The sequence below is a fragment of the Neofelis nebulosa genome, chromosome X (assembly GCF_028018385.1).
Source record: "Neofelis nebulosa isolate mNeoNeb1 chromosome X, mNeoNeb1.pri, whole genome shotgun sequence".
Taxonomy (NCBI): Eukaryota; Metazoa; Chordata; class Mammalia; order Carnivora; family Felidae; genus Neofelis; species Neofelis nebulosa.
This window is the reverse complement of record NC_080800.1, coordinates 56255896-56268542: the sequence shown is the minus strand read 5'-3', so window position 1 is coordinate 56268542 and position 12647 is coordinate 56255896. Positions and strand designations below refer to the sequence as shown.

At 40.2% G+C, this 12647-nt stretch overlaps 1 protein-coding gene across 2 annotated transcripts in view; it reads right to left on the bottom strand.

Annotated features, from left to right (window-relative positions):
• The window catches only part of AR (androgen receptor), a 187024-nt gene that overhangs the window by 12095 nt on the left and 162282 nt on the right, over positions 1-12647 (bottom strand). Inside the window, exons 4-5 of one of the 2 annotated variants that reach the window (XM_058714697.1) lie at positions 6218-6505; positions 299-443 (exon numbers count right to left, since the gene is read on the bottom strand). In XM_058714697.1, coding sequence (XP_058570680.1) covers positions 299-443; positions 6218-6505 — 433 coding nt within the window. The remainder of the gene's footprint in view (positions 1-298; positions 444-6217; positions 6506-12647) is intronic. The other variant, XM_058714698.1, reaches the window with a different exon arrangement.

The window sequence follows — 12647 nt, the reverse complement described above, 5'->3', positions numbered from 1 at the left end:
GGGGCCTTGACATGAGGTTGAGATAATCTACAAAGCAGGTCATAACCATGGCCAAGATACTTGGTTTTGGATAGGAAAGGAATGGCTCAGCACCAGCCCCGCCCCCCATTGCTTCCTACTAGGTGGCTTTTCAGCAAGGCAAAGCCACCTCAGATTGGGCAGGTTGGCTGGAGCCTCTACTGCCTCACCTATAGGACAAATGGGCCACCCCCACCATTACCCCCATTACCATCATCACCACCAAAAGATCTGGCCAGGATGTTATATTTATGTGAGTTCTGGGCCCATGAGCACTTACTCATTGAAAACCAGGTCAGGGGCAAAGTAGAGCATCCTGGAGTTGACATTGGTGAAGGACCGCCAGCCCATGGCAAACACCATAAGCCCCATCCAGGAGTACTGAATGACTGCCATCTGGTCATCCACGTGCAAGTTGCGGAAGCCTGAAGATGGGGCAGAGGCAGTGGTCAGACTGGGCAATGATGGGCTGAGTGAAGTCCCAGCCATCTGCTGGGCTGAGAATTCCTGAAACTCTAGCAGCTTCTGAGGAGTCCCAGGGACCATCAATACTGAGGAACAGGGGGAGAATAAACTATATGGTGGGGATAATATTCCTTGCTCTCTCTACCTCACTAGGCTATTCAAATGAGATGATAATGGAGGCAAAATATGTCAGTTGGCAGAGAATAATAATCTAACACTGTTTACAATGAGTGAACTCTTTTATAAGTATATTACTTATATTAACTCATTTATTCTTCACAACAGTCCAATAAATTAGGTTCTATGAGTAGCCCCATCTTGTGAATTAGTAAAAGTGAGTCACAGAAAGGTTAAGAAACTTGTCCAAGATTGTAAGGCTAGTGACTGGCAGACTACATTTCAAAGCCAAGCAGTCTGACTCCAAAGCCTGTGCTCTTGATTATTGTGCCTTTCTGAAGATGAAGTGTAATAATCATTTCTCCTATATGAACAGCATTTTTCAATTTACAAAGATCTTTTCCAGATATATACTTATTTTTCCCTTCTAACAATCCTGGGAAATGAATATTATTACATATCAGCATATGTTGGAATGCATTTGATAGCCACTGCCTTCTCTATACCACCTTCAGGCTCTTTATCTTTTCTCTGATCCTCTTTAGGACTCACTTCCTGTCCATTATTTTGTACTCAACAAGTAATCTGACTTTGCTAGTTCCCTACTCTACCATTTCTGCCCTACTACCATTATTATACACAAATAAGTTCTTTATGACCTGCCTCCTTAGACTAATTTCTTGCCACTTATCTTTTCAATAATTTAGCTTCTAATTATTCTGAAAATCTTAGTTTGCTGAACACATCATACTTTCTCATGCCTCCGTATCTCTGCTATCTCTGCATAGTCAGTTGCCTTTGTCTAGAATGTATTCCTCCCTCCCTAGGCTTTCCATATGATAAATACCTACTCATCTTTAAAATTTTCACTGAAAATCTACTTCCTCTGTGAAGCCTTTTCCAACTCATCTAAGCAGACAATGATTCTTGTTTCACCTTCTTACTGAGCTTTGTGTAGCCCCACCCAATTACAACACTTATTACACAGTATTGGAATTTACTTATGTACACATCTATCTCCTCCACAAGAATTGTAGATTCCTGAAAACAAGAACCATCCCTATTTCATGTTTTCTTAGTACATAGCACAGTTCAGATAGTTGAGTACACATTTTTGAAATATTCATTTAACATTTATTATTTAATTTAATAGTAATTAAGAGGACTAAGGATTCCCAATTTTTTTCATTTTATAAAATGGGAATCCAATGATCTCCAAATTATCTACCTTAATCTCAGAGAGCAGAAGTTCCTAGATGCTACTTCCACAATACCACACAGATAGATCCGATGTAGCTATATTCTTCTGGAGGTTTCCAGACAGTTAGATGCTTAGAGAATCACCTCAGAGCTTGTCTTCTACCAGTATCTCAATTCTCTTTTCCCCCAAATATCCAGAATTATCAGAAATTTTGTTTTGCTATACCTCATTAGGAATGCTTCCATTAATTTAGATAAAGTTTCTAAGTTTCCTGTTGATGACCTCATTTAACTCTCACAATAACCCTAGAGAGCAGAAAATATGACACTCATTTTTCTAACAAAGAATTTGAGGGCTAGAGAAGTTAATGGACTTACCCAAGGCCATATAGTCTATGTGTGGGTGAATTGGGACTAAAACTAATTCTCTTCAGGGCCTTTTCCACTCTACTGCTGAAGGGCACAACTCAAGAACTACCAAGTTCATGAGCTTTTGGTAGCCATAGACCGAGGTCTGATATGCACACTACGTAGACATGTCATTCTGCTTAGTTGGTCCTTGTCCGCCCCAAAACCCCATTTCCCTTTTTCTCTCCTCTCCTCTCCTCTCCTCTCCTCTCTTTCTTCTCTTTTCTCTTCTCTTCTCTTCTCTTCTCTTCTCTTCTCTTCTCTTCTCTTCTCTTCTCTTCTCTTCTCTTCTCTTCTCTCTTCTCTGTTCCAACCCTACCAGACATCAGGGATTCTAGAGTCCTCATATCACCACCATTGCAGTTCAATTGAGTGACTGCAATCTTAGCTCCCAGGCCTTAGCATCCTATCTTCACTGTAGTGATATGCTGACAGACTAGCTGAAGTCTGAGACCCCAGAGTGTTTCCTGACAGAAGTCATTCTGTAGCACAGAACTCTTGATACTGACTCTTCCTAGTAGGACACAAAAAGCAGGGATCGAGCATGGAACATACCTTGGGGAAAGGGCCCAGGAGCTTGAAACCTGAGCCTCTGGAGTGGAAGCAAGCAAAGACTTGGCTGCTGAGTGTGTGAATAAGAGGATGTGTAGGGAAAATGAGGATTAAACTGTACAAGTACTAAGGAAGCTGTCAATACTGATGCTTTTTTCACTCCTTGAAATGCCAGAGAGCTAACAAAGAGGAGAAAAAAGGGAAAGCTTAGTTGGACTGTAATACTAACTAATAATACTAATGGTCCTAGTGAGACCTGCTTAGAACTCAATCCTAATTACTGTGTATAAGCAGCATAGCAGGCTAATTTTCCTATAGGTCTAATATGATTACAATACCTAACTCTGTTTTCTAATGCTTAGGCTTTGAAGTTGCCTGCTCAGATAGCATGATTATTAAGTAAGGGGTGACTTGAGGAAACAGTAGCTCCAGCCTATAGGTTTCCTTCAGTACACCTTCACTTAACACCTATTTGGTATTGTATTAGGCTATTCTGTATAAATGAAGAGCAGTTATTCTCAAGTTTTGAAACACACCAAACAGGTTAGGGAGCAGAAGTAGTTTCACTGAGATTCTGTTTTCTTGATAAAATTTAGGCAACTATAATTTCTTAGCAATCTGAAGTGGGAACCTATAGTCCCACATCTACTCTTGGAGAACATGTCCAAAGAAAAAGCCAGGTAGGAAATCTTTGGTGTGCTAATGCATTCAATAACTAAGGTCTTCAAATAAGATAATTCATCCCTGGGACCCATGCAGGAGCTTCTAAGCAAGGCTGGTGGCAGCTTAAATTGATTTTAGTTAAAGCAGTGTCTTTAGTATTCAAGCCTCATAATAATGACCTCATTTACACAGCATCTACTATGGTTTCAGCTACTGTACTAGGTCCTCTTTATACTTAATCTGAATGTTGCTAACAATTTGCAAGTTAGTGATTGTTCTACTATCTCTACAAATGAAAAAAACAAAAGCACATGTTGACATGTGATTAGCTTAGGGTCACACAACTAGTATATAGCGAAGATTCCAAATCAGAAGCATCTGATCACAAATGTACTGAAAACCATCTACTCACCCCCCCCTCAATTGATAGTTATTATTTATTAAAGTCCAGGTACTATACTAGGCAATTTACTTATATGATCGCCATCACAGAAAACTTAAAAGAAGAAAATTTATTCAAGTAGATGCCTAGCATGGTGGCTCGCACAGGACAGTAATGCAATCTGTTGAATGAGCAAATAACTAGAACTAGTAGGTAATTATCAATCATATAGATAATAACAGTTCTTATAAATGTGGTAACTGGCTTCTTTTGGAACTACTATTTTAAAAAACCCAGGGTCAGAGATCATTTCCTTGGATGAGCTATGGTGAACTGATACTGACTTGCAGACTTGTTAATGTTAAAGAGAGGGCTTCTGATTCTGGGGGTTGGGTTGAGTAAAGCCAATGACTCTGAATCATACAAATTCTGCCATAATGATTTGCACTAGTTTATTGTAAACATCATCAAATTAGAAATCAGGGAATGTGAGCCCAAATTCTGGTTCTGATTTGTTAAGTAACAAAATGGAATAAGTTAGTTAACCTCTTTGAGCCTTGTCATTTGAAATGGAAATAGTAGCTTCTATGATTAACAGGACTGCTCTGAGGATTAAGTGGAATCACATCTATGAAAAGTTTCTCTCTCCTATATAATAGGGTAATTTAGGTGGTTGGCAAGAGCTAGGAAAGACTACACTGATTCTCTGTTACACATGGGATATTAAGACATCCAGCTGAATAAGTAATAAGAATTAAAGAAATTTTCTATTTTATTCATTTTTGTATTTTTTCCTTCCTTTGTGAACTCTCTGTTTTGGCACAGTGCATACACAACCAGAGTCCTTGGGTCTTCTTCCCAGTGATCGTATTGGCTAGTCAACCTCAGCTTCTCAAGCAGGGAAGGTATATGACTGGGCCTTGTGAGTTAAAAATAGAGGTTTGATAGCCAACATGCAAGGTCTTCAAAGGCAGCTTTGAAGTGGGCATCCAAGTGGGCTTGGATAAGGCTTTGACCCCTCACAATAAATCCCAGGGCTTCAGAACTATAGGAGCACTACCCAGACTATGGGTAGAGTGGGATGAGGAGAAGATTTGGAATTAGGAGGGGACCTGGGCTCAAGTTCTGGTCCTACTACTTTCTGACCATGTAGCTGTAGGCCAAGCATGCCACTTCTTAGAGCTTTAATGCTTCTATCTATAAAATAGGAAAAAGAATCCCTACTTTATAGGATTGTTATGAAGATCAAATCAGGTAATACAAATGAAGCTGCTCTGTTCACCATAAATTTCCATATGAATGGCAGTTATTCTTAGAACACATGTTAATCTTTGACTCCATAACAAGTTTAGGTTGTCCAGGTTTCAAACGAATCTTTGAGTTATAGAATTTTGGGATGAAGACAACCATCAAAGAATTTATTCTTCATTGGTTTCCAAACTATGTTCCTTGGAGCCCTAAGATTCTGTAAGATTGACCTGAGGCTTATTTCACGGTAGTGAGTGAGAGGCACTGGCTTTAAATCAACCAGCTCTACTTGGATCTGTATACAAGGTTTTTAAGAAATAAAGAGTTTGGCTGCTAAAGGAAAGTTTATCCTTGGATAGAGGAACTCTGAGGTTTCTTCAAGCTCTAATATTCTAATAATCAGACCAGTTCAAACCTCAGATGGCCTAGGTAGAAAGTGAGTTCCCCACCATTGGAGGTAACCAAGCAGAAGGTAGACACATTTTGTATTTCTTTCACTATCACCTAATATTTCCTCCCACTATAATTCCTAAGGCAGTTTAAAGAGCACTAAGAGTTCCTTGAAGCAAAATTTGAAAACCATCAATTTAGTCCAAACTACTGCTCTCACAATATAGATGAAGAAATTGAGACCCAGAAAGGGAAGGGGTCACACAATGAGTTAGAAGAACCTAACTGTTCTGAACCTAGAACTAGAACATAAGTGTTCTGACTCTCAATCCCTTCTTTCTACCATATTATATTAGAAGAGTTCCTAAAGGTAATATTGATGACAGAGTATCAGTCAGGCTCAAAACTATCTTTGCAGGTGAGCCTGTATGTGCACATGTAGAAGAGTATCTTAAGGTATATAAGGTTATGGTGTCCACATGGTCTGTGATTATGGGGTCATTCGCTGACTATATATGTGGGTTGAACATGCAAACGTGATTGCTGTATGCTGATGTGAGGAATATGGAATATTCCATAATGCTGCTCTTCTTGATTTATTAATTTTCCTCATTTTTAAAATGGAAATTATACCGTTCTCTTCCCTCCACAGGGTTATAGTGAGGACTGCATGAGTTAATTGGCAGGGAAGGATCAGACATGGCGCTGGCCCATAGGAGCAATTCACTAAATATGATCTACCTTATCCCATGCCCCTAGTTTCCATTTCCTTACCAGGCAAGGCCTTGGCCCACTTGACCACATGTACAAGTTGTCTTTCGCCCAATTCATTAAGGCTAGAGAGCAAGGCTGCAAAGGAGTCGGGCTGGTTGTTGTCGTGTCCAGCACATACCACGCCTGGCTCAATGGCTTCCAGGACATTCAGAAAGATGGGCTGACACTCATAGCCTTCAATGTGTGACACTGTCAGCTTCTGGGTTGGCTCCTCAGTGGGGCTGGTGGCATTGGAAGCCTCCCCTTCTTCCTGTAGTTTCAGATTACCAAGTTTCTTCAGCTTCCGGGCTATTGGGAAGGAAAGGAAACTTGGATTTATTATCAGTGGCCAAACATACAACTCAACTACCCTGTTAGAAAAATTGACTAAGCTATGAAAATAAGGATGCTCATTCTCCCTGGTTACAGAATCTAAACTCCGTAAGGACAAGTGCTCAGTTTAAACACTGGTTGAATGAATGAATGAATGAATGAATGATTCATCATTCCAAATCCCTACTAAACCCAAAGTTTCATATCTTGCTTTCTCCTCAGGCCCACTCTGGATTTAATAAATGGGAATTTTTTCGTGTTACAGCATTTCCTACTGAACACTATAACAGCCTCAGATATTGTCAAATGTTTACACCCATAGTTGAACATACAGTGTAACACACATATTGATTTTCATCTTTACCAAAGGGGAGATTAAGAAGCTAAAGGGCTGAAATCCCCAATATTATCAAAGAACTAACAGAATGTCCCTGACTCTATACTCTGTAAAATAGGAGCCATACTAAGAGGCAGACATCAGAAAGAATGATAGAAATAGCATTATTTAAAACAATAATAATCTCAAACTCAAATCTGAAGAGCCAACCTCCCCCTGTGCCTGCACACACACAATTTAGATAGAGGTTTTTGGGAATCCTGATGTTTATTTTGTTTTATTTTCCCTGGCATTTATATTGGCAGAAATATAAGTAATTGAAAAGGTTATAACTTTGAGGCCTAGCATAGGCAGTTGTACTGGGGAGAACCATAAGCTACTTTATGTTTAATCCCTTTAAAATAACAATAATAATAAGTAAAAAATAAAAGAGAGAATTCGATTGCTCAATTTAAATGGATAAATAGAACAAAACCTGTTGTTCATATGTTTCTGGATCCTGTAGAAAAAGATCTGGAACTGACTTCTGGAACTGACTTTTTTCTAATTAGAAAAATAAGTCTTGGAAACTCCAATCATAGTGCAACTCAGTAAGTCAATGCAAGGATGGATCAAACATTTGGATCAACAACTAGGATATAGGAGGAGAAAATGGTAGGGTTGGTGGTGTAAGAGGAACACAGAGAACTCAAGGTAAAATAACAGGTGAGACTAGAAAATCAACCCAGAGTACAAGATGACATCGTCCAGCAATCATTTCTGCAGGGCTTGCACAGTCAGTATTAAGGAGATATGCACACACACTGTCAACTCCCATGCCCCACCTCCACCAAGGGCACAGGATAGAAGGTATGGGCCCATCTTCTCCCGGATGTAGAGGCCTGGCACCCAAAATATCTTGTCATGTGGCGAACCAATTGCTGACATGGATTCTTTTTTTTTTTTTTTAATATATGAAATTTATTGTCAAATTGATTTCCATACAACACCCAGTGCTCATCCCAAAAGGTGCCCCCCTCAATACCCATCACCCACCCTCCCATCCCTCCCACCCCCCATCAACCCTCAGTTTGTTCTTGTAGGCATCTGCACAGTTTGGTAGTGCCTCCTGGATCTGTTCCCTTGGTACAGTTTCTAAAGGTAGACCCCATCTTTCCCATCACTAGCAGTTCCTAGCTTTGAGCTCAGGAGCTGTTAGACCATGTCTTCCCCATTCTAATCTGAAAGAGGACAGAGATGTTATTAGCTCTATGCCTGAGGTAACTAAGAAAAATGAAGATAACTATTTTTTTTAATTTTTAAGTTTTTATTCATTTATTTTTAATATTAAATATAATTTATTGTCAGATTGGTTTCCATACAACACCCAGTGCTCATCCTAACAGATGCCCTCCTCAATGCCTATCACCCACTTTCACCTCGCCCCCACGCCCCATCAACCCTCAGTTTGTTCTCGGTATTTAAGAGTCTCTTATGGTTTGCCTCCTTCTCTCTCTGTAACTTTTTCCCCCTCCTCCACCGTGGTCTTCTGCTAAGTTTAAAGATAACTATTTTTTCAGGATCTTCTATGTGCCTCACTTCATGAACACATTGTATAATTTATTTACACATGATCCTAGGAAGTTAGGAGTATTTTCTATCCCTGTTTTATAAGTGAGTAAACTTAGGAAACACAGATATCAAGAAAGGGAACCCAATAATCTGAACCTGGTTTGCTGACTACGAAGCTTATGCTCTATTGTATCATGCTGCTTCCTCAAGGTCTCTGAAGCCTGAACCCTACTTCTAGCCAAACAGCAGAGTTGAGGAGAGGGGCTGGGCTTATATTCCCTCTGACTTCCATCCTCACCCTTGACTTCAAACTTCAGTAACTAGTATCAAATCCAGAAGGGAAGAGGCAGGAAACTATGCAAATATTCCAGCCATGTGCCCAAAGTAGAAACAGGTTTGGGACACTATAATGGCCTTAAAATTCACATACAATGACAAAGTAGGAAAGGTCTACAGAAATCTCCTCACCCAGGAGCCACAGCTTCAAAATACCTTCAGGGTCTACATAGGCAATAGAGTGGTGTGTGCTTGTGTGTGTGTGTGTGTGTGGTATGCACAGGAGAATGGTAGGAACTTTGGTGAACAAGAGTAAATGGCTACTGGCCTTCCTGCCCCTACCATGCACATGCACGTGCACACATACACACAACCCTAGAAGGCATTAGTGTAACATTGAAAAATCTTCCTGGATCTCCTCTGTATTCTAAAGGTAAATTAGTACTTAGCTACCATTTTGAGACTTCTGACATTAATCCAAACTTTCAAGTCAAAGATGGGGAGGCTGAGTCCAGAAAGAGTGATCACCTACTGGCAACCGGGGCTTTTATTCCTGATCCAGAGTTCTATGTGCCACAACAGCTCTCTTTTTGACTAACTTGTTTCTACTTTGTCACAGTTCTTGCCTCTCTGAATCTCTTCTAGATATGCACTGTCCAACACAGTAACTATCCACATGTGGTGATTTACATTTAAATTAATTAGAATTAAAGAAAATTAAAAATATAACTCCTTATTCTCACTAGCTACATTTCAAGTGCTCAACAATACAGACATAGAATATTTCCATCATCCCAGAAAGTTCTATGGAATAATGCTGTGAATCTAGACTGTTTTCTGGGGCAGCTGTCTCATTCGTCATGCCCTATTCATGCTATTGATAAAGAAGAAAAGAATTTAAATAAATTTTATACCGATGAATCTATGAGCTTTTCTGAAAGGTACAGGGACAAAGCAATTGGTGCTGATGCAATCAGTGAAGTATGCTCTGTCACCTCAACTCTCTCACCAGAGATCTCAGTGGGGTGATGACTCGTGGACCTAAGTAAACTGATTACAAGCAAGAGCAGTATGTGCAGATACTTTGGGGAGAATCCATCAACATGAAATAATTCCCCTTCTCTACATAGTGCTAATGAGAACTTGGCTGGTATTTTCACATCCTCCTCCTCTAGATCTATATGGCATCTGCTTGAGGAAAAGAAGCTGCATTCCCACTGGCTTCTAAGACCTGGGTAATGTGCTGTCCTTGCATCCACACTGGCCCAAGCTGCACCAGGTGTTCTGGCCTCTCTGCCTGAAGAGGGTGACTGTACTGAACGTAATTGAAATCAGATTCCATTCATTCTGCCAGGGGATCCTCTGTTCTCTTTCTGCAGCAGAGACCAGCATGTTGCTAGACGACTTGGAATGCTGGACAATGAGGCTTGATAGTCTCAGCTGTTACCCAATGCTCAAGGCCTTGTTTTCTTCCATGAAGGCCACCCCCACACCCCTCCTTCCTCCTGCACCTGAGCCCCAGTGTCAGATCTAACTCTTTCATGTGAGGTACAGGCCTGCCAACTCCTATTATGGCAGAGACACACTGGTTTACTTAAATTGAGGGTGAATTCAGGAGAAAAGGGATAGTAAAGGTGGATAGTCTTAATGGTGTTTGCTGTTTTGCATCTCTTCCCTGTCTTTCAGTCTCAGGTCAGATCAGTGACAACAAAGGGCCACTGGCAAGTCACTTCCCTGTCCCAACTTGCTCTGTGGGGGATTGGAGCACCTTACATGATGTCTGGATCCTGCTGTCTGGATCCTATGGAGAACTCACTTTTCATACTGGTGGTATTAGACCCCTATGAGGGCTGTCTCTAATAGCACCAGAAAAAGATTTTTCAATTCAGGTTCCACAGTGTATCCCCAAGGGGAGGTAGATGTTATTAGTGTATAGCTTCCATAGCCACTGTGACCGTTAAGTGCTGTTCCAGCCTAATTCCTTGCCACCTCAAGAATGAGGCTTTCTTATCCATGGGCAGGGACAAGGCAAGTGAAGTTAAGTTCTCAAAGTTTTAGAAAACTGGAATCACTCTCCCTAAGGTCAAGGATGTTTCTTTTCTTCATATCTCACCATAAAATCTGGAGCATAAAAAATCACTTTCTGTGGTAGATGGACTTCTGAGATAGCACCCAACAGTCTCAATACCTGGTTGTATACACATCTTTTTCCAGTTATTTAGTCAAACACTAATCTACTTGTTGTTGTAAAAGGATTGGGTAGATGTAATTAAGCTCAAAATTGAACTGAATTTGAAGTTTGGTTATCCTTGATGGCTTGACCTACTCAGATGAACTCTTAAAAGAGACTGGGTTCTTCATGGAGTCAGGGGGGTTCAACATAAGGAAGAGTCTCTGTTGCTGGCTTTTAAGGTGGAGGGATCAACATGCCAAGGAATAAGAACAGATTCTAGGAGCTCAGAGCAGCCTCTCTCTGGCTGATGGCCAGAAAGGAAAGGGGAACCTTAATTCTACAACTGCAAGGAACTGAATCCTGCCATAATCAAATGAACTTGGTCAAGAGCCCTGAGTTCCAGAATACAGTGCAGGCTGGACAATACTTTGATTTCATATTTGTGAAACAGTGAGCTGAAAAACCGGTGTCAGACTTCTGGCTTACAGAACTGTGAACTGAAGTTGTTAAATTTGTGAGGATTTTTTTATGAAGCAATAGAAAGCTAATACACTTTCCTTATAGGAGTGTGGTATATGGCAAGATAAGAGGCTTCAGAGTCAGACAATTTTGAGTTCAAATCCCAGCTCTGTAAATTACTAGCTTAATAACTTTGAACTCTTTGCTCTCTCAGATTTTCTGAGATTCGGTTTCCTCATTCTTAGGACACTTATGAAAACCAAATGAGAGAGGCTGGCACATAATGAGTGAGCCCTCCTTTACTCTCCATCCATTTCTAAAGAGTAGGGAGTGAATGGCTTGCAGGTGACCTAACTCGGGCATGGGGAAGAAGGAACAGAAGGATTAAGGTAACCAAATACAGCAGAGAAGGGAAGAGTATGACACATTTATTAGATGAAAAAAAAAAGTAACTGAGTTTTTTCTGCATATAACTTGCTATAACACTGAATTCAGATCTTACGTGTAATTCTAAGTGCTAAGTAAACATAAAGATATGTTTGGTGCAGGGCTGCAAATTATTTGTGAAACCAGACTAGGCTATACTTATATGAATGTATTTGAGTATGTGTGCGTGCAGGTGCTTGTATATTACAGTGCTTAAATACAGGGGTCATGATCTCAAATATCTTCACTAGTCAGGCAGATATGTAAATGAGGAAAATAGTCTAGTGAACATAAACAGGGCTGGGGACAGTGAAAAGTAATTGATGCCCTGCCTAGGGGCAATCTATGTTAATTTTCTAAACAAAGACTGTGCTTGGCAAACACAATTTTGTAAGTGAATATTGGCCTGAGGAAAGCCAGTTTGTGGCCTCTGACTTAAATCATGCCAGCCACCTTTTCATCTACTGGGACTGTAGTCAGGGGATCTCACTGTATGACCTTGGGGACATCTTTTTCCTTCTTTTGTACTTAGTTTTCTCATATATGTATAAAAAGCAATAGTTATGAGCAAAGAATTTGGAGCCATACTATCCATTGTAAGCCTGGCTGTACTGCTTACTAGCTGTGTGACTTTGGAAAAGACCTAGCCTTTCTGTACTTCAATTTCCTCATCTGTAAGGTGGAGTATTAATACCTAATTAATAAGGTTTTTAATTAAGAATATACAGACACTGTGGTGGTGCCTGTGAGTAGAGGGATGATTCTACACCACCAGAAGGACTCTTCAAGACTGAAACATGATGAAAAAAATGCACTAACCTTAAGGAGGCACAATGCAATGATGATATCAAAGTTCTAAAATGTTATTTACAATAAAGGGTTTTTTTTTTATTATT